Source organism: Musa acuminata, chromosome BXJ1-1, assembly GCF_036884655.1.
Source record: "Musa acuminata AAA Group cultivar baxijiao chromosome BXJ1-1, Cavendish_Baxijiao_AAA, whole genome shotgun sequence".
Taxonomy (NCBI): Eukaryota; Viridiplantae; Streptophyta; class Magnoliopsida; order Zingiberales; family Musaceae; genus Musa; species Musa acuminata.
Window position 1 is genome coordinate 28,974,855 of NC_088327.1, and position 27,733 is coordinate 29,002,587.

General features: G+C 37.2%; 1 protein-coding gene across 1 annotated transcript; it reads left to right on the forward strand.

The window, feature by feature from the left end:
* Positions 1 to 2,625: 2,625 nt before the first annotated feature.
* LOC135679520 (uncharacterized) lies at positions 2,626 to 26,149 on the forward strand. Its single transcript, XM_065193372.1, has 2 exons — positions 2,626 to 2,896; positions 21,878 to 26,149. The coding sequence occupies exon 2, from the start codon at positions 24,812 to 24,814 to the stop codon at positions 26,147 to 26,149; it is 1,338 nt and encodes a 445-aa protein (XP_065049444.1). The 5' UTR covers positions 2,626 to 2,896; positions 21,878 to 24,811.
* Positions 26,150 to 27,733: the final 1,584 nt, after the last annotated feature.

Here is a 27,733-nt window from a genome sequence, read left to right on the forward strand (position 1 = left end):
TATCTTCTTTGTTTTTACACTTGACATACTCTTGATTCTCACCCGCATGTGTCTTACAAATATTTTAATATATCAAATAAATAATATATTTTAAATATATAAATAAAAATACTAAATTATTATACTTCAGTATTCTCAACCGATAGTAGATGAGAACATATCTCCAAATAAACTCCTAAGTCATTAATTACCTTATTTTCATTTATTGAGTACAACCTTAAGTAGATAACAGTTCAGTTGCTAACGCTCACCTAACCCCTTCTCAACAATCATAAATGATTAGGATAATAGGATGGCATAAATATATCAATATGCTTGTATAACCATACTAGCAAAATTAAGAATCAAACTTAATTTGCATTGGACTTTTTATATATACATAGAAAAATAAGATTTAACTTACCATTAAAAGTGGTACATAACCTCTCAAAACATCTTGGTGCGACCATCAAGTTTCAAGTTCTTTATATGAACACCAACAATGGAAATCTTAATGGTAATGTAAGAATAGATACTCATTGCCCATTTGTAGTTTGTCAATGAATAGTAATTGTTGATAGGTAAAGTATAATTTATTTAACAAAATAAAATACAAACTAAAATATACAAAATATGCATACAATCGACAAAAGTCGACAATGTCAACGTCATCATCATTAGACACCAGCCTACACATTAACTATTCTATATTTTGTTTACTAGAGGGTTGATCTTTATAGTATTTCGTAAACATATAACTCAAACCCATTGCTTCAATATCTATGATCTATGGTTAGGAACTCTCAAAATCAAAGCAACATTGCTCGGGCAAAACACAACTAGGGCACCACCAAAAGTGAAAAATGGATCCCTTTGTACAATGTTACAAAATACTATATAGAGCAGACTAATATGTAAGAATGTTAGGAATATCTATTATATTATAAAGAGGTGTTCTCCTAAGGAAGATGACATAACCTAGTAAAAATAGATATCATGTGACTAAACTCCTACCACTCAATTTACAAATAAAATGTATAAAATGATTGATATAACAATGATAATTAACTATATATTATGGAGGGAGTGACATGGAAGCTGAGGAAGCATGTGGTGGTGAATGAGGGGGTGACACAAGTGAGGATGAAGATGTAGGAATGGTTGATTTAGACATATTCAACTTTACACCTTAAAAAAATAGTTATATATAACTTAATAATGATTAATATAATTTATGAAGTTATGATATATATTACTTGTAGTAGCTACTTGATCTACTTTCTTACCCCTAAGTCAAAGAAATCTACATCCTGGTGCTATTCTATTTATATACAAAATTAAATATTATAAATAAGAGACATTGTATCTAAAGTTTAAATATATAAAAGTAAAAAGTCATAGAAAGCGACTATTCTAAACGTTTGATATTTATAAATTATTTTCACTATGCAAAACATGTAGTTGGTGTTTCTCCAATTTCATCAATTTAGATAAGAAATATAAATCCTCTAAGATAATTATACACACACTAAAATAAGATTTGAAAAATATTACTTCTTTCAAGAGAAAGTTATATTTATAGTTTCACACATGATTATAACTAAAAAAAAGAATTAATTAGCTCAAACCTCATTATGAACATAGAATACTATCAATAATAATCCTAGAAGGTGTTGCAAATATAATGACACTTCTAAATACCTCCACTAAGTTTACTGATCTAGACCCAAGATCTTGACATCTCAACAATAACAATTTCACCAACAAAGACTCTCTTTTAGTTTAGATCATCAATCTCCCATCATTTCATCAAAAACTAATAAAATCCTTATATTATGTCAAAAATATAAATATCAATAATTAGTGAATAATCAATCATTTTCATAATACAAAAACGAAACCTCCGAGGACTCTCACAATGTTAATAGGATTAGCACACATAATGAATCAACAAAAAAAATGAGTTTCAAATAAAATTATCGCTTTTTCTTTTTTAAAAAAAGGGAGAAGTTTACCATTAGAGAGGGGAGGATATTATCGATGATGAAGACACTACCATTTATAGTCGGAGAGAAGATGAGGTTATCGTCGATGCAAATACTAGAGAGGAGCAAAGGTGTTCATCACCACCGGAGAGGGGAGGATGCCATTGCCGTTTGCAAATACCATAGAGGAGTAAAGGACTTTGTCGTTATCGGAGAGGAGCAGAGGAATTCGTCGCCACCAAAGAAGGGAGGATATCATTGTTCTTCATGGCCAGAGAATTCGAGGATTTTACTATTGCTTGAAAGAGGAGGATATTGTTGTCGTTCATCGTTATAGAGGAAGGAGTAGAGCATGGAAAGGAGCATTGGTCTCTACTACCCAAAATCTAACCCGATTTACTTTGTAGAATTCGACCAAAATCTATTTGACCCATACTATGATCACAATTGGCCTGAACCAACCTTTGGATCAATCAGAGTTTGAATCAAGCTACCCAATTCAATAAAAAGGATCGACCCAGTTTTAAAGGTATTTTTGGTATTTTAAACAAAGGAGTTATCCATGGTAAAAAATAAATATAGGGTCATCGTAAAATCTCATTATTATTTTTTTATAAATTACCTAATAAAAAAACCTCCCCCATTGCACTCACGTGGATTTCGCGTGAGCAAAGAAAAGAACTAGCTAGTTTCTGCACGATTCTTCTTCGCAGAGGTTTGTGTGTGTGCTTCCTTCCGACGGCGGCTTCGCGTCCTCCGATCAGAGCAGATCCAACAGGTCGGCGATGCAGCGGCGTGGCAGACCTCCCGTCCTGCGGGAGTCGTTGCTGACGAGGGCGGTGAGCTCGGTGTTCGCCTTCGTCCATCTCGCTGAGTTTGAGATCCTCTTCTTCCTCTTCTTCTTCGTCGCCTTCATCATATTCAAAGATCTGGTGAGTACATTTTGCCACAAGATTATCTTCACATAATTGTTCTTTTCTTCGACATCGTTCGAATGATAATAGCTTTGCTATTCGAATTAGGCTCGGGGTCGGGGAATTCACCCTTTATCGAGTAGAAAATCCCTAATTCACACTTTTAAGATTGTAAATTGGTTAAATCTTTACACTGATTGCAAGTTTATGCAGAAATGGTTTTTAATTAAGCTCGGTTTATTAGAAAGAAAATGAGATCGATTACTTTTTCAAGCATGCGCCTTCGTTCCCAGTCGGCTTGATCTGTTTTCTTCTCTTAGTTGACCGGATGTGTCACATATTTCTCGCTATGAAGGATGGATGGAAGGAAAGCGTGGTAGGCTTATATTTATTTTTCTTAGTCCACTCAACTTGATGAAAAAATTCTGCTCTTTATTTATAGTTTTATTGATTTACTATATATATATATCTGAAATTTAAGGCCCAGAGTTGAAACCAGGATTTATCAGGGGGCTCCAAGAGTAATAGAAAAGAATCGATATCATCATTAGGTAAAAAAATGAATACTAATATTGTATTTATGTCTTCGCTAAAATTAAGTTAGGAAGTTTGCTCTAAAGATAAATATATGGAACTGTAAAAATTGGAAGCCACAATAATAAGAAATTATTAGTGATGTTATAGTTGTAGTCAGAATTTAAATTGTACCAATGAAAGGGCTAGTTCGCTGTCTTGTTATGTAACAGTATCATGTGAGCACTTGCGGTGACTTTTTATCATGGCGGACCACCTTAGATCCTTTATCACGTGATTGTTTAGAGCTTGCGAAGTCTATGTTTATAATTTGTATTGTCTATCAAGTGTTTGCTGAAATATCTGCTTGTGGGATCTTGAGTTAAATGTTTTCTCTATTCCGTCTTCTCTTTTGTAAATCTTTAAGGGACCATAAGAGATTTCGAGGAGACTGACCCTTTGCGAATGGACATGCAAGGGTGCCGCATGGCATAGACAAAACTAGCTAAATCCATGACATATATAAATGTTATAAAATTTTGATCCCCTTGAAGATAAAAAATCAATCTCTATATATGCTAGGTTTAGATAAGATATGATAATATCGTCCATCATAGAACCTGTTGGAGTATGAAACCTATAGTACCTTTTAAGAAAAAAGTTTTGCTTGAGACTGAATCTAAAATTTTTATCCCTGAACATAATCCTACTTATTCAATATATGAGAAAAAAGAAGGGAACCTTTTTTTTTTGTTAGTTATGAAACTATTACTGATCATAAATGCTGTAAAATTTTAAATATTATGAAGGCCAAATGCATGCTTTGTGATACCATCTTCCATCATACAACTTGTTCCAGTGATATGAATAATAAAGAAGGATGCCCATATTTGTTAATTTTTACAATATCATTTAACACATGAATAGTAAGAGTAAGTAACTATGTTATTTCATTTTCGTTTCATGCACCCATCTTATCAAAATTAGATGCAAAGTTTTCCTTAGAAAAGAAAGGGACACCTATAAATTTACTGTCGGGACAAGGCCTAGCCATTACATGAATTACTTGGGCGGCCAAAAATAAAATTCTAGTAAATATCAACAAAGATCCTGAAAGTTATTAGTGCAAAATACAAGATCAGGATGGAAGTGAGCTACGAATGATATAATCAATATTGGTAGAATTGGTTGGGTCAGATCAATATGATCGGGATCACTTGAGAAATATTTTAAAATTATAAAAACTTAAAAATCATAACAATGGTAAAATGTTATTGAATGTATAATATTGTTTTGAAAATAGAAGTATTATATGTTAGTGTAAAAGATTCTTTTACCTTTGAAAATCAATGAACATTTATTCATTAAAAAATTATGCATATTTTTGCAAGAAAATAAAATAATTATTACAACATACAAATATATTATTGTAGTAAAAAATGTTTTATAATTTATGCAGAAAGATCCAAAATTTGTCAACTGAGAACTTAGATGTTAGCAATGGGTCCCATTTGTAGCCCTAGTGCTTTTCAAATTACCATGCAGATAAAGTCGAGGCTAATACAGAGATTAACAAAAAAAATCATTTGGACAAACAAGAGTGACTATGAATTTGATATTAATTCCAAATTTCATGATGTCTTCTTTCTTGATGTAGAATGCCTATTTCCTTAAGAGGTCCTCCCATTTTTTCTCCCCATATCCTTTCTTTTATCTTACACAGTGCTACTCAAATAAGTTTACCATAATGCTGGTAGATGACAAATGCAGTTGTTGTAGTAAGTGACAAATGCATAATAGCAGGATCTTCTTCACTGTTTCACAAACATATACAAATGTTTCTTTTTTCCCCTCTAACTTAACTTCTGTCTTATCCTTTTGCTTCTTTTTGCTCTTCCCCACTTTTTCTTCTTTTGTGGTAGTCAATTGGCTAGAATTAGACAAAATCAACTAACACCAATTGGGTTTGATTTACTCAAACAAATTCCTTTGGAGATTTCTATAAGGATGAAAAATCAGACAAATTCAATTTGATACTTATTGGTTGTATAGCATACTGATCAAGGCAGTGACTGATGTTGCTAACTATAGACTTGAGTTCCGCAAAAGGTGGTCATGAATCAGTTTTTGGAGGATTGAGTTGGAGGATTTCTGTATGTTCTTTGACTCTCTAGGAGGATGTGCTTATGCTTGACCTTGCCATTGGTGAAGCATTGATAAGAAATAGATGGTTTATAGTATTAATATTTGGTCAATTCTTTACCAAGTTTTGAACCCACCCCTCATCTCACTTTATCGGTAGAAGCACGGATGAGGGTATAAACATGGGCCCATTAGCCACTATCATTATAGACATAGCTAAGGTGATGGTGTAAAATGGAAGCTACTCTGTTGGTAAAGTGGTCTTTTTTATATGTAGTCAGATAAGATAATAGCTTTTTTTTTTAATTATGATGGGATAATAACCTAAAAGTTATGACATTGTTGACCTATATTTGACTCTTCTTTATGAGTGTTTTTGCATGGTGCCAAAGGAAGTATATAGTTGGTACATTTTGGAAACTATAGCAATGAGAAGATATTAAGGTTAAGCTTATAAAATGAAGTGAAAAGATGCTAAGGCTAAGCTTATTAAATGGATTGAGAAGGAAACAAACATTAGTAACTTCACAACAACAACAACAACAAGCTACAATGTTATAACTTTTAACTATTTGGGTTTGGCTACCTAGATCTTTTATTGCCATTGAGGTCTGGAAAAAGCAATATCTTCAGTTAAATTGAATCTTTATTTATAGTATTTATTAACATCGTCTTAGGTCTTTCTCTATATCTCCTTATGCCATCAAACACTAGTTATCTCATAACTTCTAACTGTAGCATCTGTAAGCCACTTAAACACAAGTCCATACTATCTTGATTTCTTCTTTCTTATTTTATACATAAAATATACACCTAATTTTTCACAAATGACACCATTTTTTTTTAGTAATTTCACACATAAACAGCCAGTGTAAAACTACATCAGATATCATGCAAATGGATCTTAATCAAATTTCAATTTATGATTAGGTTGTCAACTGAAAGTAATGCAAGGTACCTTCGCTACTTAGGTGTCCTGAATTGCAAACGATGGACTAGGAAGTTGCTCGAAAGTGGCCCATCACATCGGCACCTAGATGTGGTGCAAAGTAGGCAAGGATTCTCTTATTACTTTGGGCTTATGCAAGCAAAGAAGTTAGTTCAAGAACAAAGGATTATGTTAGTAAGATAGAACATAGGAATACTTTTAGGAAAAAGATTAGAATTGTGGATACTATGATTAGAAGAATATATATTATTTATTTACAAAAAACTAAGTTGGTAAGAGAAAATTCTAGCTAGATTGATGGTTAAAATTTGCCAAGTTGGTAGGAGAAACTAAGTTATTGCTTTGATTTAAAATTTGCTATACCAGAAAAGTTAAACACAGAAATAGTGTAGGAATTATGGTTTATAAGAGTCTTAAGAAAAATGTTGTAGATGTGAAAATATTTAGAGATAGAATTATAATTCTAAAATTTGTCTTAGGAGAAGATGCCTTGAATGTCATAAGTGTTTATGCCCCTTAAGTTGGACTAGATAATCAAATCAAAAGAGAATTTTTGGAAAATTTAGATGATCTCATTTAAGGAATCCTATACGGAAAAGCTTATAATTGGATGATAGATTTGAATGATCATGTAGAAAAAACATACATTGAATTTAAAGGGATGCAAGGGACTTTGGTTATGAGGAGTGAAATAAAAGTGGTGGTATAATAAATACTAAAAAAGATAAACATTTGATTACTTATAAGTGTGATTACAAATAGTTAGATTGACTTTTTTCTTACTAGAAAAGGTTGATAAAGTTATATGTAAGAATTGTAGAGTTATACCTGGCGAAATTTTGACGAATCAACATGGATTAATGGTATTAGATATTTGTTGTAGAAAATCGAAGAAGATAAAGATAGATGGTGAAGTTTTAAAGATGATAATATAAGGATTTTTAATAATAGGATGAAAAGGGAGATGACTTAGAACCTAATATATGACAATATTAATATTATTTGGACTACGATAATCAATAAAATTAAGAGCTTAACAAAAGATATCTTTGGCGAAACTAATGGTAAAGGTGTAGCCTTAATAGAGAGTTGGTGGTGGTGTAAGGAAGTTTAAAAAGCAATTATTACTAAAAGATCATGTTTTGCATATTGATAAAATTGTAAAAAGGAGAAAACAATAAAAAGATATAAGGAATCTAAAAACGAGGTTAGGATGACAAGGCGTAAAGCTTATAATAATTTTTATAAGAAATTAGATACTAAAAATGAAAAAAAAAAAATATCAAATTGCTAAAGCTAGGAAAAGAAAGCGTAAGAATTTATATAATATTAGATGTATTAAAGATGAAGATGAAAGAATACTTGTTGATGATAACGAAATTAAGAAAAGAAGTAGAAATTATTTTTATAAATTATTTAATGAACATTCCATAAATGACTTTAACGATATATAATAGTGATAGATTTAATAATCATGGATTTTTTCATAAAAATTAGAGTTATTGAAGTAAAAAAAACTTTAAAAAGATGAAAATAGCTAAGGGGGAGACTTGTTGTTATCCCTATCGAGGTTTAGAAAAGTTTAAGAGATTAAGGAGTAGCTTGATTAATTAGTTTATTTAACAATATTATAAGGTTCAAAAGATGTTTGATGAATAAAAGTTTCTTAGTGCTAATTTACAAGAATATAGGTGATAATTTACAATTATTCTAATTATAGACGGTTAAAATCATGAGACATATTATGAAACTTTGGAAAAGAGTTATCAAAAGTAAAATAAGATTTGAAACAAATATCTCTGAAAAACAATTTGATTTAATGCTTGAAAGAGCACAATAGAAGTTATTTATTTATCAAAACAATTAATGAAAATTAGAGAGATAAAAGATTTGTATATGGATTTTATTAATTTAGAGAATAGAGATTTATTATTATGGATTTTAGAAAAGAAACATGTATTCATTAATTATATTGATGTTATTAAGGTTATGTATGATAATAATACTACTATTGTTAGATTATAGGGAGTGCATCCCGTGAGTATCCTATTAGTAAAAGATTACATCAAGGATCCGTTTTATGTCTCTTACCTTGTCACATTGATAATGGATGAACTTATTAGTCATTTATAGTATAGACCATTATTGTGTATGTTATTTGCTAATGATATTAATGTAAAACATAATAGAGAGAAGAGAGAAATAGAGAGAAAGCAAGAGAGGAGTGTAAGAGACTACAAGAGAGAAGATGCAAGCCTTTTTTCATTCAAATATGAAGTGTTTGATCCATTGACAAGCCTCACTATTTATAGGGGTTTAGGAGCCTTGATACGATCAATGTAGGTAATGAATTTTAAGAATAATCTCCTAGGAAACATGTATGTCTTTTGGAATTCCAAAATATGACTTTTAGGATACCTAAATAGTAAATGAGTGCTCTTAATATAAATGGAGTTCCTAGGTTGGCACCTAGAAAAACCAAAAGACTTCAATTTTCAACACAACTTTTAGATATTCTATGCCAACTAATTAATGATTTTTTATTGATTTCTTTACCTAAAATAAACTTTTCTAAATTTCTTTATAAAGCTAGATGGTTCTCCATCATTCTCCCATGGTGGAAAAAAGCTCGACTCCGGGGAGTGATCTGTAAAGTATTGGTCCAATAATTCTGATGCAAAGTCATAAAGTTCCTCCAATAAAATCCAAGTGGCATCAAAAGCTAGACGATCATGCCACTTGACAAGGAAGTGTTGAGTAATGCTAGTAGCAGATGTAACAAGGTGGTTATCAAGAATGACTTCTATGTCATCCCTGTGTCGTGAGAGAGTCTATGCTTTGAGAGGATTGTCACTTGTAAGAATACTAGTAGATAAAGGAGGCTAAAAAATACCATGATATGGAGTTTAATTCTCCATATTGAAAATTGAACTAATATTTAAGTTAGAAGGCAAATTGAGCATATATGTATTTAATCCTAGTTTATGGATAATGGGGAAAGAACCAATGGCTCGGACATGCAAGTTCTCGAATGAGTTTTTAAGAAATCTCTCAGGACAAATGTGAACCAAGATATAATCACCAATTTGAAACTCTTTAACTCTTACGATGTGCATTAGCAGTAAGTTTGTAACTTTCATTACTTAGGATAATTTTATATCGAATCTCAACATATAAATCATGGATATGTTGATTGAAGGAGTGAACTGGTTTTGAGGCACGATAGTCAAGTGGAAGGGGTGCAAGGTCAATGGGTGTACGAGGAGTATAGTTGAGGACAACTTCAAATGGACTTTTTTCAATGGAGCGGTTGATTGGGTTATTGTATGCAAACTCTGTTGTGGGTAAGGTTAAGTTCGAATTTTTCGGTTTCTCCCCAACTAAATATTTAAGAAGATTTCCCAAGGAATGGTTAATAGTCTCAATTTGACTATCAGTCTGGGGTGAAAGGCTGAAGAGAATTTTAATATTGTGCTAAATAGTTTCCACAAAGTTTTTCAAAATAGCTAACAAATTTTACATCCTTATCGGACACTATGGTTGAGGGCAAATCATGTAATTTAACCACTTCTCGAAAGAATAATTTAGCAATGTGTGAGGCATCATTGGTCTTATTCCATGGGATAAAGTGGGTCATTTTTTGAAAATCGATCAACAACAACCAGAAGAGTCATGGCCACGAGCTGTTTTGGGAAGTCCAAGGGCAAAATCTAAACTTACATCTTGCTATGATGAGTATAGAATAAGTAATGGGCTGTATAGGTCAGTATTGCGTATGTGAGTTTTGACAATTTGACAAGTGTGACACTACAACACCACTTGAGCAACCTATCACTTTAAAGACGATCAGTAAAATCTATCCTCGATTAATGCAATGGTTTTGTCTCGACCTAGGTGACTTGCTGATCCACTTACATGCATTTCCCAAATAAATCTCGAAGGGAGGAATGGGGAACACATAATCTAGTGGATCGAAAAAGGTAACCATGCCTAAGAATGAAGTCTATATGCTCACGACAGTTTCTATTTTGGATTTCTTGATAGATGTGATTAAATTCTAAACATTGGGTATATACTCTTTCTTTAATTGCTCAAATCGTATGACCTTGACACTCATGGTAGACAAGATTGTAGAAATTCGACTAAGGGCATCAACAACCTTGTTTTGAGTGCTAGAATAATGCTTAATTATAAAAGAGTATTCATTAAGAAACTCATCCTACTTTGTCACGGACAAACTTCGAAACAGGATGTTTGATTTAATGCTTATGTATGTTCGTGTCTTTTGGTATGTTCATGCTTTGCACAACATGTAGAGGGACGATCGAAGGCTTAATAGTCCCATTTTAGTTGGGTTTGGTGGCAGTTTTAGGCTTGTAAATAAAGGTTGTGTCATGTGGACACTTGTGAGAGATTTTCGGTTTGTAATGGACCATTTTGACCCTTTGTTGTGCAACAGTTCAAAGCTTATAAAGTCTGTTTGTAATTTGCATTGTCTATGAAGTGTTTCCTGGAATGTTTGCTTGTGGATCCCGAGTGAGGCATTTTCTCTAACCCGTTTTCTCTTTTGTGGGTCCTAAGGGACCATGGGAGGCTTCGGGGAGGTTGACCTTTGCGGACGGACACGCAAGAATGCCGCACGACTTAGGCAAAACCAGTTAAGTCCGTGACAGATGGTATCAGAGCGGGACAAGCACTCATAGAAACACTTAGCATGCAAATGTGGGGGACCTAACGGGGCTGTGCTGAGGGCAGTTAGCATACGCGCGACCGTTTGGGGGAAAACGGGCATGGAGATGTAGGGAAAAGGAGTCGCTCGGAGGAGTGAGCATCTGAGATTGACATTTATAGGAATGGCCAACCCTTCGCGCAAGAGGCACCACGATAATAGGCAAGCTTGGAAGAATGTGGAGCGCACAAAGGTTGGGATGGCTGAGTTTGAGCTACGGCTCAACGTTGACAACTATACTTGATGGTGCTCAAGGCAAGCGAGACGCTTGGTAAAGGATGAGACCATGCAAGGTGGAATGAGTTGCTCAGCTACCGAAAGAGTTGTGCAAAGCTCACAGAGGTGAGGGAAATTGCTAACTCAAAGAATTCAGTACTCATACATAGGCTTGTATACGGACGATGGAATGTTCGTGGCCATCCCAAGGCAACCGAAACTTGGTGCCATGGAGCATTGAAACTTTCTCTTCGGCATGTGAAGGATACGTCCGTAGGAGGTTGAAGTGTGCAACGAGTTCAACATGTTGCTAGGCCTTGAGTGGTGCAGCGGGGGCTGTATTGACGTGGAGTCGTAATCTAGCAAGTGCGTTTGTAGGAGGCAGAACAATGCACAGTTTGTTCAGTAAATCGGAGTAGTCCAAGGGGATGGTGGTCTTCGAAACGAAGAGAGATGTTGCTCCAACGGGACAGTTATCCAGGAGGAATAAGTCCCGGCTCTCTAGAGAGAGAATCATGTGGGACGGACCTCACATGTTGAGGAGTACCTCAACAAACAACAACTCCACGAAGCTCAATGGATTGAGCAAGCGGCGAGGAGTCATCGCATGATCTCGCTCGAGAGAATGCATTGGTGGATGCATTGCGAGATTAAGTGGGGGAGCGACCCAATGCAACATAAATGAAGGCACACTTGAAGTCGATATGGAGATCAGACCCAAGGGAGGGCTGACCCGTGGAATGGTGGGCGCGAGGGCCACCATCAACTAAATGCAAAAACGAGGAGCGGAGCAACTTGGGTGTAACCTGGCGAAGTACCCAAGCTGCATGAAGGGAGACAACATAGAAGATGGAACATGGAGCGGAGGCACAGTGCTTTCCTTGGACGGAGGTGAAGGACATGAACTCTTGCAGAGGCAAGAGCAGGATCATGTTGTTTTATGGGTCCTTCATTCTGACGGAGCAGACTCATCTTGCATGGTGCCAAAGACGAAGGGAGCTTCTGGGCACATGCACCTTATCTCGGAAAAGCATTTGATGGAGGAACTAAGGCGACTCAATTTGCGGAGGCGAAGTTGGGTTTAGAAGGCGGCCTTGGCACGGGGCAAGAGGACGCGGAGGCGAGTACTCTTGAAGAATATGCCACAGTTTTACCAGTTAAGTTGCTAGGCAGGAAGCGGTGCGCAGCAGAGATTGTGCTGGTAGGGGTAGAGGCCCAGGATCGAGACAATGTTGCACCATCTTCAACGAAGTCGGTGGACTTCGAGAGCTACTAGGCGACGGACTGTCCTAGAGCGGTGCTTCATCTAAGTGTGACCCAAGAGTGGGTGGATGAAGTGCCAAAGGAGCGAACAAAATCGAAGGTGGAAGAGACCTTGCGATGTATTGGCAGAGGCCACACATGGAGGGATCACAATTCGAGTTCATCCCATAAGGATCAGAATGCAATAGAGATGTCACCAGGAGGCGACATGGTGCAGCGGATCGTGGTGGAACAGTTCGTGGCAATGCGATGCACATGACATAGTCCCGTGAGGGACTAGATCATATGGAGGTATGATCGGGAGCTACTGGAAGCTCCACTTCGGTGAACAACACGACGACAAGAAGGGCTTTGGATTCAAGGAGTGAAGGCCACGATACCGCAGAGGCGGGTCTTCCGTGCGTGCATCGAATTTTGCATCGGATGGAAGCCTTGGTCATCAGCATATGGGGGCTGTGTTTCACTAAGGAAAAAGTTTGAATGCAAGTACCAGTAAGTCCCATTGGAGGGACTTGATCATGTAGAGGTATGATCGAAGCAGCTGGAGAGTTGGACTGCTCCAGAGCCCATATTCGCTTAAGGGAGCCCGACAAGTCAGAGGACAAGGTCGAGTAAGCGAACGTTGTTACCAAGGAAGCTAAGGAGAATAGAATCGGTGCAAACCCTACAACGTGATGGCAGAGGCCATGTATGGGAGTTGCAGTCTGTCTTTCCATCGACCAAAGGGATCTGCTTGGAGAACACCGAGGTGTTGAAGCAGGGGGTCGAAAGGGGCGAGGAAGTGACGATGAGTCCAAAGGGATTTAGCTACCCAAAATCAAGCATCAGTTAGAATGGAGGTGGACTCGGAGGAGTGCCACAGAGGCATATCTACTGATTGTGAAGAAAAGGGATGCAGATGCGAGGCGACGGATAGTAGTGCCATGGGCATGGCAGCGCCATGGTATCGCAAAGGTGGGACTTCCGTTAAAGTCATTGATCCCTTGCTCTCATGGAGGGAGAGCACTTGGTCGTGAAAGGGGCCGAGGAGGTGGAGCATGCAGAGGCAATCTTCAAGTACCGAGACAAGGCTGAAGGACACAAGCCAAGGAACTTCGTAAGACCGGTGTCAACGAGCTTCTCATCAAGATAGCCGAAAGTGAAGGACTTCGGGTCATGCAAGAGTGCACGACCAAGGAACAAGCAGGCAATTTGTGGTGCTGTACCTTTGCTACTCAGTGGAGTAGGCGGTAGGATTGATGGAGAAGATGGTACAATCCCAGAGGCGACCAAATCTATTAGAGAATTACTCCAAGTTGGGGTGAAAACTTCCTACATTCTAGAAGTTCGATGGCATTGAGAAGATGAATCACAGTAACTAACTCAACGCAAGGAGTGCAAACACTTCAAGTGCTTCAGAAGTGTGAGCAAAGAGCAGGCGAAGGCCAATAACCAGCTCGATACTTGGAGTACAATCTCGAGGAGGTGGGCGAAGTCAAGTAACCTTTGCCTTCTCAACCCTTAAGAGAATGGGCGAAACCGAGTACCTTAATTCTCTTATCTATCCAGCAGAGGAGCTCTACACAGGTTCAAAGACCCTTCGAAGATATTAGAAGACAATAATTGTCAAATCCTCACCATTGGTGATCAGTGCTACTGAGAGTAGAGTATCCGCCTCATTTTCCAATAGAATACCAATCAAAAGCGGAAGTGATGCGAATCTACTTGGAAGTGACAACTAAGTGAAAGAAGAGTCGATGAGCAAATTTTGTGGAGGAAGGACTAAAAACTTTGAAAGTTTGCGAGGCGATACTCGTTAAAGCTCCAACAAGCATCCACCCAGTTCAAGCAGCATGAGGCATCTGAGAGACTAACGCATAGTAAGGATGGCCTTTTCCTTCATCTGGAGGATCCGTAGGAATCAACAAGGATCAACACAACTCAGCCAACCCCACACCAGAGTCAGAGTCATTGGTGAGTTGAAGCAGCACGGCGGATCAAATGTTCGACCACTCAAAAACAACAGCGGAGAGCAGCTGGGAGCCAAGAGGCACATTGCAGTTGGAGCAGAAGATTGAAGACTCAGCAAAGGCGAAGAGTTGCAGTATTCACAAAGGCTTCGACGAGGACGTCGAAGGAATAAGTGGGGGAGAATGTCACGGACAAACTTCGAAATAGGATGTTTGATTTAATGTTTATGTCTGCTCGTGTCTTTTGGTATGTTCATGCTTTGCACAACATGTAGAGGGATGGCCGAAGGCTTAATAGTCCCATTTTAGTTGGGTTTGGTGGCAGCTTTAGGCTTGTAAATAAAGGTTGTGTCATGTGGACACTTGTGAGAGATTTTCGGCCTGTAATGGATCATTTTGACCATTTGTTGTGCAACTGTTCAGAGCTTGTAAAGTCTGTTTGTAATTTGCATTGTTTATGAAGTGTTTCCTGGAATGTTTACTTGTGGATCCCGAGTGAGGTATTTTCTCTAACCCGTTTTCTCTTTTGTGGGTCCTAAGAGACCATGAGAGGCTTTGGAGAAGCTGACCTTTGTGGACGAACACACAAGGGTGCCGCACGATTTAGGCAAAACCAGCTAAGTCCGTGACAACTTGGCATATCGAGTATTTAACTTCTTTTGGGCCTTTAAGTACATTAGGATCTAGTGGTCAGACAATAAGACAAACTCTTGCGATAGAAGAAAATATCGTCAATACCTAAGACATTGCACAATCATATAATTCTTTATCGTAGGTAGAATAATATTGTTTTGCATCATTGAGTTTCTTATTGAAAAAGACGATAAATTAACCCTCTTGACTTAGAATTCCTCTTTTGCCAATACCAAAGACATCATAAGTGGGGCTAATTACATATTACTCCCTGTAATTAGTTATCTTTAGTATCCCAGTTCCTACACTTTCAAAAATTATATTGGGATCTCTATATTTACGAAAGTGAAACATTAAGATCCTTATAAATGATTACAAAAGTAATTTCACAAGGTTAGAAATCAAGAAATAGAGAGGGGTTTTGTTGGAGCAACGTGGTTAAATATTTCACTTTCGTAAGTATAAGAATCTCAATGTAACTTTTGAAAGTATAGGGATTGGGATACTAAATGTAGTTAATTATAGGGGGGTTTACTAAAGTCAGGATGCCTAAGAATAGGAGTGGTCGTCATTCTCGTTTTGATGTTAGCAAAAGCTTTAGTAGTGGCCAGGGTCTAAAAAAACTCACCCTTCTTTTGGCAATCAATGATAGGTGCCATGGTAGAACTAAACCCTATAATAAATCTCCTATGAAAAGAGACTAATCTATGGAAACTTTGAATCTCATAAAAGTTTTAGACTCAGGCCACTATAAAATGACGCGGATCTTTTCTGGATCAGTGGCAATACCTTGGGTAGAAATGATGAAGCCTAGGAATAGGACATGGGTTTGCATGATCGACCACTTTTTCAAATTGACAAAGCTTAGCAACTTGAAGGGTAGTATCTTTGATCTTTATCAAGATGTTGTTAAAGTAGACTACAATAAATTTGCCTATGTAGGGTTGTAAAACTTGATTTATGAAGTGCATGAAAGTGCTTAGGGCATTGCATAAACCAAAGGGCATGACTAACTACTCGTATAAGCTATCTTGAGTTTTAAATGTTGTTTTTGATTCGTCACCAAGTCTAATACGAATCTGGTGGTATCAGCTTCTTAGGTCAAGTTTCAAAAACAAACTAGATCCAACGAGAAGGTCTAGCATATCTTCAAGTTGAGGAATCGGGAAGTGATATTTGATTGTTATTTTGTTGATCGCTCAACTATCGTTACATATCCTCCTAGACCTATCTTTCTTAGGGGTTAACAAGGCAAAGATAATGCAAGGAGCCAAGGATTGAGGCTGTGTCACACAAATCCTTTAGCTAAAAGTTCTTTAACTTGCTTGTTTACCTCGGCTCTCTCCTTATGATTCATCCTATAATATGAGAGATTAAAGAGCAGCGATCCTGGGACAAAGTCAATGACATATTTGATTCCTCATAATGGTGGCAACTTACTAGGTAATTATGAGGATATGCCATCAAATAATTCATCTAATAAGGATTTAACCTCAAGAGTTAGGTCAGGAATATTGCAAGGGCCAAACATTTCTCTGGTAATGATGGCCATACAAAATTTGTTGTCTAGACTCTTTATTTTAAAAGATTTAGGATTTAGTAAGTAGAGTCCCTTGGTAGTTGGGGCTTATGGAAGAGACTTGGGAGTTCCTAATTTGATTTTTTATGATGATTTTGCTGGTCGCAGGTGATGTTTTTGCCTTTGTATCGAAAAGCATAGGTGTTTTCTATTCCATGGTTGATAACATCAAAGTCATATAACCAAACCCAACCTAAAAGAATGTGGGCATGGCATTGGTAGGAAGTCATAGTAATTCTCATCCCGGTAATTGCTTATTTTGATTGGTACCAAACATCTCTCAGTCATAGGTAAAGTGGTTTTGTCAACCCAGGCTACTTTAAATGGGGTTGAATGTGACTACCTTAAGGTTTAGTCTCTTGATAGTAGATTTTGAGGCCACATTCATAGTGCTACCCCATTATAACAAACTTACAAGTTCTTTTCCCATTTCGGATAAAAGTATGAAGGATACTTTTCGTCTCCATTAATTTGAATCATTATTAGTAAAGAGAATAATACATACAATATTAACATGGGCATCTTCAATTTTTAGTCCATTTTTGTCACCTGAGTGGGCTTCGTATTCAACTACTTGTTTTACTTGATTTGATCCTGGGTTGTTGTTTTACGATAAGGGTATATTGAGGATATTGAGAGGCAATGTGACCTCTATTATGGCAATAATGAGAATCAGTGGTTGAACGAGTTGGATGATTCATGGTTGGGCCAAGATTGTTGCTAGTAGTGGGGATTTTTTTGACTTGATAGAACCACTTTTTGGGATAGATTGAGAAATAGTTCTATTGTCGAGAAATTGAGAAGATGCTTGACGAATTGGATAGAGTTTGATATACTTCTTAATCTCAAGAGCTCGTCGGGAAGCTTTCTCCATGGTGTCAGGGAAACTAAAGAGACTTCTCATTGGATGTTAAACCTTAACCCATTAACAAATCTTCGGACAATGATGATTTAGTCCTTTATTTCACACCTAAGTGAAAGTTCTTCAAATCAAGCTAAATAACCTACCACACTAAAATTCAACTGTTTAAGGTTAACAATTGTTCAATTAGATGGCTATGAAAGTAGGTTGGCAAATATTTTTCCTTTAGTTTTTGTTTCATGATTTCCCATTGAGTGATGAGAGACTCTCGACAGTGTTCAATATTACGTTGGACATGTTGGCAATATTTCCTAGCGAACCCCACCATTTTCATTGTTGCAAATCATACATGTTTAATATCATCATTCCATGTCACTCAAAGTAGTCTTCTATACTATCTAACTAGTCAACGAACATATTTGGGTCAAAACTACCATCAAAGTCTAGCATATCCACTTTGACTCTTTTAGCCATTTCTCTCGGATTGTTAGCAAACCTAATTCGTTGGCCCATGACTTGGGTTTGTTGATTTTTAGTAGGTTCTAGGAATTCATCGTTAAGGTCAAAAGCTTGGTCATCAAGAATTGTTTGAGCATGATTGTGAATAAGTGCCTTATAGGTAGACCTAAGATTCGTTCCAAGTGGAGCTTGGGCAGTAAGCAAAATTCCTTGATTTGAAGTTGTGGATTGTGGAGAATGGACATGTTGCCTAACTAACTCATCAACCTCCTCATTCATAGGTCGTTTTCCAAGGTGTTGGAGAGCTCTTATGACTTAGGTCATTAAGTCGTATAATTGGTTCAACATATGTATCATGATCTCCTAGTTTGGTCCTAAGGGTATCTATCTGACTCTGTTGGTTTAGGGATTGATCAGGATTGGTTTGGTTTCTCTTGCTTAGACATGATTCCCATACTATCGACAATTTGTCTTTTGGTAATAATGTTGTTAATTGTTGCAATGCACAATGTAGAAATGCAATGTTTCAAATGGTTCTCTCACTTTTTTTCTTAATTTTTTATTTTTTTTAGGACAACTTTTTAAGGTTTAAAATCTAGTGGTATTGTAATTGTAGCTAAAGGGGAGAGAGAGGGTGATAAATAGAAAAAAAGGAGAAAATGAGGGAGAACCGATGAAAACCACATTCTAATGAAATAAATAATTTTTCTTTTCGACAAAAATATAGTGAAGTTTAAACAAAACTTACCAGGCACCGAGAACTAAGTGGTCCACCAATTTTGTAGGGATAGTCACACCAAAATCCAACTCCACATGCAAGGGTTGACGTTAGAGGTGTAAGAATCCTTGAGTGTTGATTAAAACTTTTGCTGCTAGTTGGAACCCAATAGGGTCCAGGGCAGGTTTTTTGATGGCCTTGATACCAAAATGTTGTTATTCAGAATAGAGAGAAGAGAGAATTAAAGAGAAAGCAAGAGAGCAAGAGAGGAGTGTAAGAGACTAGAAGAGAGAAGATACAAGTATTTTTTCATTCAAATATGAAATGCTTGATCCATTGGCAAGCCCCACTATTTATAGGGATTTAGGAGTCTTGATACAATCAATGTAGCAATGATTCTTAAGAATAATCCCCTAGGAAATATGTATGCCTTTTAGAATTTCAAAATATGGCTTTTAGGACACCTTAATAATAAAGGTGTGCACTTAATATAAGAGTACACTTAATACAAAAGGAATCCCTAGGTTAGCACCTAGAAAGATCAAAAGGCTCTTCAATTTTTCTTACAACTTTTAGATATTCTAGGCCAACTAATTGATGACTTTTTGTTAATTTCTTTGCTTGGAATAAACTTTTTTTGAAATCCTTTATAAAGCTAGATGGTTCTCCATCAGATATTATCTTAGTTGATGAGAGTATAAATGAAATTAATTCTAAGCTTGAGGTATAAACTATAAAGATAATACGTAGAAACTAAATGCTTTAGATTAAGTCGGGCTAAAACTGAATATATGAGATATAGTTTTAGTAATACTTGAATTAAATAGTATCATACAATTTAATTGGATGAGCAAAAAGTACCTTTAAGTGAAGGCTTTAGGTATTTTGGATCAATTATTCAATAAGATGAAGAGATTAATAAAGATGTTATTTGTAGAGCGAAAACATAATGTTAAAATGATGAGAGGCATTAAGAGTCATGTGATCATTTGGTGTCTTTGAGACTAAAGAAAAAATTTTATAAAACAATTGTTAGACTAGTAATAATTTATGGATTTGAGTATTGGGAAGTAAAGAAACAACATATACAAAAAAGGCTTGTGTTATTGAGATAAGAATGTTAAGGTGAAAGTGTGGAATTACTAGGAAAGATAGAAAAAAATATTTTTAATTGTGAATAATTAATTATCACTTCAATAGAGGATAAAATGAGAGAGTATCATTTAATATGGTATGAACATTTGATCAGGAGACATATGTTGTGGTAATTAGAAGAGACGAAAAGATTATTGTTAGTAACATGAGGAAAGGTGAAAAAAGACCTAAAAATATATAATTAAAGATTTAAATAATCTTAACATATGAATTTTTACGGATCTCAATGGTCGAAAAAAGATCCATGTAGCCGATCCTAAATAGTCAGGACTTACGATTTTGTTGTTGTTGTAGTAATTTTATATATCCACCTCAGTATTATCATCTTAACAATAATATATATATATATATATATATATATATATATATATATATATATATATATATATATAATTTTTTAGCTGCCCAACACTCAGACTCATAAGGAGTTAATAGCTTAACAAGTGTCTAGTAAAAATTTTCTTTTAATCTAAGGATACTCGGTGGTCACAGAAGACTCTTAACTTCTCTTTTCACTTTAATCATCCATTTTTTACTATATGAATGATATGTTTATCAAATTCTTCATCTTGTTGAATAATTATTGTAAGATATTTGAAATTTTTACCTATTGGAACATCTTGTTTATTTGATTTAACTATATCCTTAGTTCTTGTCTTACTATATATAATAGTACATCTTATATATTTAGTCTTAGTCTTAATATAGAACTTTTAATTTGTAAGATTTGTTTCCCTAATTTGAATTTAGAATTAATTCTATTTAAACTTTCATCAACATTTTCTGGTAGTAAAGATGCCATTTTTAAGGAATTGTTCAATAGCTAGCCTCACAAAATTTGTATCAAGGGAAAGACTCATTCAAGGAGGTGCCTCTTTGAGGCATCAACATTTACATTTTGTGCATAAGAGCATACATTATCGAAGAGGAGAAGATGACGATACATTGAGGTGCATCTAGATTTCGAGGCTTCAGCTGAAAACTAACTTATGGGATTCATTGTTGTTAGGCAAGTAAGTTGACATTAATATAGACATGGTTGCATAGTTCACTAGTCTACCCTCCTTCCACATTATTTTATATTTTTATTGCAACTAAAATAATTTGAAATATGGACAATTTGATAACATTTGTGGCTTACATATTAAGTACTGGCTGAGTCATCAGAAAATGATGTGAATTATCATTTGATCTGCCACTAGGCTAATGAGGAATAAACCCTGACCACAAAAGTTCCATTGCATTGCACTTTCGCTTATCTTTTTGCCAAGGTTTATGTGGTCATTTTAGTTGAGGCCATTGAATAGTCGAGGAAGATGGGTGGTCTTTCCAAAGACATCGTGTGAAAAAAACTGTGATGTTAAATTGAGTGATGCAAAGTTGATTCTGCAATAGTGCTGATGGACAAACATATATACAAAGGACTAGTTTGTTACACTACGCACCTTGACTGGCATATCTAGAAGTTCAAAGGTGAGCCATCCCTACCTGCGGTTATGGTGGAACAGCCCACAAATAGAAGTCTGTCTATATTTGCCAGGTCTATTGGCTGGAGTCATTTCATGTATTTGTTATTCTGCCTTTTTTTTTAAAAAATGATTAAGATGATTCATGCTTGATATAGAGTGCGTCAGAATTGAAAGGACTCTAAAATCAGCAATATTTGCTGATTCATGAAATGTCACAGTTATGTGTGTGTTTGTTGCATTAGCATGTCACATCCCAACATATGATTTATGGATACAACGTGTGTCTTAGTTGTAAACTGCATGTATGTGTCCATGGAATTTTTATTCATCATTGATCTTTCTAAAAGTTTTAACCCTTTTCAGACATCACGACCTGAGTACAACCAGATCTTTGTAAAGAAGCCTGGTGGTGAAGACTTTTGGCCTTTTTAGGAGAAATCTGCTTATCAAGACCTTAGAGAATTGGGCCATGAATCAGAAGTAGTCATCTTTTCCCTGGTGTTTTCGTCACAGGTGATGCTTTCTCCTGTATGTGAATCTTGCTATAACAATAATGGTGCATTTCACATGTCCTGGTGAGTATTATTTTCTCTGGAAACGAAAGTAGTACTTATGTTATTAGAGACCTATGCTTCTTTCCTTCTTTTTTTTTGTATCGAGTTACGTGGTAGACTGTAGGTGTATCTTAGTGACTCCAGTTCAATCTGGAAATCGTCCATTACACAACATTTGACAGGAAAATGGAAAGTGTCACTTTACATAGTAGTTTTCCTTTACCTGAGAACTCTGTCGTATTGGAAGAAAGAAAGTGATGCTACTTGTAGAGAAAGAAGACCTGCTGTAGTCTGTGAATTAACCAGACAAAGTAGGAAGCTGACTATAAAAGAAGTTTCTGCAATTCTGTACATATTTGGTGATTTGAATGGTATTCTTAATAAATCCAATCTGTGTACTAATCGAGAAAAATGTCATGGCAAACGATAGATCTGCTTGCGTCTCTAGAATTGGGGCACAGATGAAAAGACAGTGCAGGGAAAATACACGAGGCTTATTCCGTGTCAGCATGAGACGAGAGAGACAAGGAGTCAGCAGGTATACTGTAGATACTGTACACCTTTCTTGTTAATCCACAATTCTACCAACAAAACGTATTTATAGATTTGGTCCACTGCTCTTACACCTAGCCAATCTTTGTTAATGGCTTGTTTTCTAACAGCAAAGTAGCAAGTGTTTTGACAGAAAATTCGAATCTTTTTATTCTGTCTTCAAGATTTTGGTGTTTTTCAAGGATTAATTTAAAATTCTTTAAACTGACTCGATTAGATAAGCAAGTTTTGTCGTAAATAACAGAGATATTGTGGGCTAATTCTTTCCGTGTAGGGTTTATGGTTTCAGCAAGATCAAGGTAGTCAAGCTGGGAGGTATGGGAATTAGTATACCATTGTTGCATAGCTTCTTCCCATTTATAAGACATCTATTTCAAACTATGGGATCATGAGCCTTTCTTTCCTGTTATTTATATTACGTTGCCTCACCTTTTCAGTGTGCTTCAGGGTATCTCCTTGCCCTTTTGACACCTTACGTCTATTAGCAATTTCATACTTGAACAGAAAGTACTGATTCATGATCATTCTAGTCTTTCAATAGAAAACTCTTCCAGATGAAAATAAGTTTTAAAACGTTGACACCTATACTCCCAATCTCCTAACTCAACTACACTGAAGTACGTGACCTGGTGACAGAAAACGTCAGGCAATCAAAACTAGTTGAAAACGAGGCGTTGAGGTTATCACAAGACCTTGACCGGAAGCTACAAAGGGTGGAGCAGCTGCTCTCAAAAATTGAAAGGCAAATTTTTGGATGAGTCACACACTCTCCAAAAATACTGAAGCCTACAAGGAAGCCCTTAGAGCAACCGAAGCAATTGACGCTCCTTCACTCGGTTTTCTAAAACCAAGCGACTATTCAGGAACTTTGAGCCATCAGTCTGCGGTTATCAAACAACTCCTGACCTGTTATTGGGTCGATTGTTGTCCCTGAATTGACTATTATAGCTGTTGTTCTATGTCGGCTTTGGCTTGGTCTGATTACGCCTAGGTCCAATAGTGCTTTGATATTCTTGGCAAAAGACTCCTTTGCCTGAGGCGTAAGGTGCTTGATTGGCTTATCCTCAATTGTAAAGCTCGGATTTTTTATTTTCAATTTGCACGTGACTCTGTTTTTCTCCCAGTGCTGGAGCGGGTTTTCCCCAACGTAGCCTTGGGCCTTTAGTTCTTCGAGGAGGTTCCCAAACTGGGCTCTTAGGCCTGCTTCATCTTTTTGTGGTTCGGTCGAGTAGCATACTAACTCTTGGATCTGGATGTAATTTTCCTCATCTAGATCCAGTTCTTCTATTGCTGCTGCTGTTGGGGTATACGGAAGAGTGTTTACTAAAGCCTACAAGGAAGCCCTTAGAGTAACCGAAGCAATTGACGCTCATTCACTCGGTTTTCTAAAACCAAGCGACTATTCAGAAACTTTGAGCCATCAGTCTGCGGTTATCAAACAACACAACGTTCAGATATAACTTTTGGTACAAATCGCAGAGAGTCTCAAAGAAATACAATCTGAGCTCCGAGTTATAAAGGAGCTACAACAAGCAAGAACAGGGCCTTCCCAAGCAATCCCGGAAGACCTCATCACCAAACTCTCAAACCTCAGTTTGGGTCCTTCAGAAAGACCCAAAGAAGCAAAAGGAAGGATTTTAGTGTTCAAAGATCCCATCCAGATCCTCAGAGAGTTAAAATAATGACAACGAGAACGCAGACAAGAGAGGTGTCGACATCCGCTCCCCTAGTTGAAGACCAAATCAGAAACTATCAGAGGAGCCAGAGACGGATGTTCAACACCCGCCAAGCGGCAAGACGGGTTGGACAAATGATATTCGGAGGACCAAACACAAGCCAACAGGTCCTCGAACAGCAAATTGATCCTCAGACACAACTGAGGCTATCAATGCGGGAAAGGGCGGCAATAGCACCCGCCGAAGTATTATATCGCTCCAGAAGAGATGATGCCCATCACCGGGTGTATATGCATAGATCAGAAGAAGCTATCCTGGTAACACATAACCAGGAGGACAGGTCGTTCATCCGAGAAGAAAGCTATGACCAACTCTAGAGGAGTCGGATGAGATACATCCACTTGGGAATTCTACAAGTACAAATACAAACCCTACACTGACGGGAAGAAGGAACACTAGCCCTATTAGTATTCCGAGACAACAGGTGGAGCGACGACAGATCCATCATCGCAACGATGGAAGTAGATCTGACTAGAGGTAGTCAATTGGTTTACGTTATCCCCGACACAATGATGACGATTGGTGACTTCTACCGCAACATCCAACTTTCAATCCTCACCCGAGGATACGACAGTTGGCGGAATGGAGAAGCTAACTTACTGATCAATCGAGGAATGGTGGGGCGACTGTCAAATACCCTGAATGTCGCCTTTGCCTACGAAGTATCAGGGGTGGTGGACTATCTCACAAGCCATGGTGTAAGGGCGCTATCAGGAAGGAGATACTCCACAACAGAATTACAAGGAAGGGACTGGGTAATCCAACCTACCCAGACTAACATCCCTATGCAGCCATTGGAGGTACGAAGCCGAAACTTACTAGACGGAAGAATTTCAATAAGTTTCGACAATTACAAAGCCGCATCAACCTCAAGCCATCTTCACTACAATGCAAATGGCGAGGAAACGTTTAGTGAAGAAGAAGAAATCAGGAGCCACATCATAGCGGTCATACTTCAGCTCACCAACAAGGAAGAAGAAGAAGAGGCCGAACAACTATGCAATAACCTGAATTCTTATTTTCAGGATAATTACAATTTTCAAGAGGGAGGGGAGATGCCATACCCCCAAAAATTTCAGAAAGAGATAATAGCAGCCGGAATAGAAACAAATTGGGAAATGAAGTACCCACAATTGGCAAAACTATCTCAGCAAGTATATTCCTCATCAGCCGTATCAAACTACAGACCACCTGCAGACTCTACGATGGGACCCGCAAATTACCCACCAGCGGTCAACATAGAGTCAACAAGTCAGAAGCCAACCTTTGAGGGATACACCAGACAAAATCAACCAAGGTTCAAGGCAATAGACTTCTCAGAGGCATGGAACCTCCCAACAGCATTCCAACAGCAAGGGGCAATGTTTATAATCCCGTCACAACTAGGGATGTTTGATGAAGTATTCATGAGGTGGGAATCAATTACAAAAAATCTAGTCTCACTACAAGGGTTCACAGACTCACAAGCAAAGATGGAATTCATCGAGAACCTTCTAGGAGAATATGAGAAACTAGCCTGGATACAATGGCGAATGGCGTATCCAGATGAATACCAGATATTATTAGCAAATGCGGACAAAGCAGGAGATACTCAAAATATCCTCTCTCAATTACGCACAATTTTTGTACTTGAAGACCCGTTCCAAGGATCTACAGGTGCACAGGAAGAAGCATATAGAGACCTTGAAAGGCTATCATGCGATAACCTGAAGAATATTATCCAATTCCTAAATGCTTATATGAGACTAGCCTCGAAAACAGAAAGGTTGTTTACCAGCCCAGAATTATCCTAGAAATTATGGTAAAAAATGCCCGGAGAATTGGGCAGAAGGATAAAACAAGCATTCGAAGCAAACTACAGAGGCAACACCATAGGAGTAATCCCAAGGATATTGTTCTCCTACAAATATCTAGAGGTAGAATGCAAGGACGTTGCATTTAAAAGAGCACTAAAAGATCTATCATTCTGTAGTGAAATACCCATCCCAGGGTACTACAGCAAACCCGAAAGGAAGTTTGGGGTAAGAAGATCCACCACATACAAAGGAAAACCCCACTCATCTCATGCAAGAATCGAGAAAAAGAAACATCTCATCAGGAATAAGAAATGCAAATGCTATCTATGCGGGGAAGGAGGACATTTTGCCCGAGAATGCCCTAATGATCGCCAAAATACAAAGAGGGTTGCCATGTTCGAACAACTTGACCTACCAGACGATTATGAGATTATTTCGGTCCAAGAAGGTGAAAACCAAAGTGACACTATATACTCCATCTCAGAAGGCGAGAATGTGTAAAACCTGAATCATGGTATAAACTCTCTCACCCATAAAATATTCGTGCTAATAGGTGATAGCAGGACGTGGTGGATATGACCAAATGCAGGCTACAGAGCAAAGGTCCAGGTGTCCCAAAAACAAGCAGAGTGTCACCACTTATGGAGGATAAACGAAGATCTACCAGCAGATTTAGAAAGGTGCATCTGCTGTAAAAAGACGTCACAAAGAAGACACAGACGTCACTGCCCATTATGTGAAGTCACTTCGTGCGGAATGTGCAGCATGTACTATTTCGACAAAAGAACCCCGGTGGCCTTAGATGAACAGCCAAGGTATGAGCCCAAGAACCTTATCCTTCAGCAAACAGATTACATCAAACATTGTGAAGAAGAGATAAAGAAATTGAAGGGAGCATTGGAAGCCAAAAAGGAAAAGGCTAAGGAATCAAGGGAAATACAAAATCAAGCCCTGCTTGTTGCCCAAGAAAATTTCCAACTAAAACATGAACTGGAGGAAATGAGGAGAAAGTATCAGCAACTGGAGCAAGAAGGTCTGGAAATGGATAGGCTCAGAATGGAAAGAGCAGATCTACAAAAGGAAATCTAGATCCTAAGAAGGAAGGGCAAAACTCAAGAAGAAGAAACATACGTCCTCATGGAGGAAGGGTCACAGATAATCCTATCAGCAGAAACAAGCAACCCGAGAGGTACAAAGAACATGTTATTTAATCTGAAGGTACAAATAGAAATACTCGGCGCATCAATATTCAGGGTAAATGCGATACTAGATACGGGAGCAACAACATGCTGCATTGATGACAAGGCAGCCCCAGAAATGACTCTGGAGAAAAGCCTGTACCCAGTACTCTTCAGCGGGATAACCTCAAAAGCAACCGCTGATAAGAAGCTAAGAGGGTAAAGATGACGATAGGAGACAACTCCTTCAGAATCCCCTACACATATGCATTCCCCATGAAACTAGGGGACAACATACAGATGATAATAGGCTGCAATTTCATACGAGCTATGCAAGGAGGAGTAAGGATTGAAGGTAACGTAGTAACTTTTTATAAAAACCTAACTATAGTAAACACTCTTC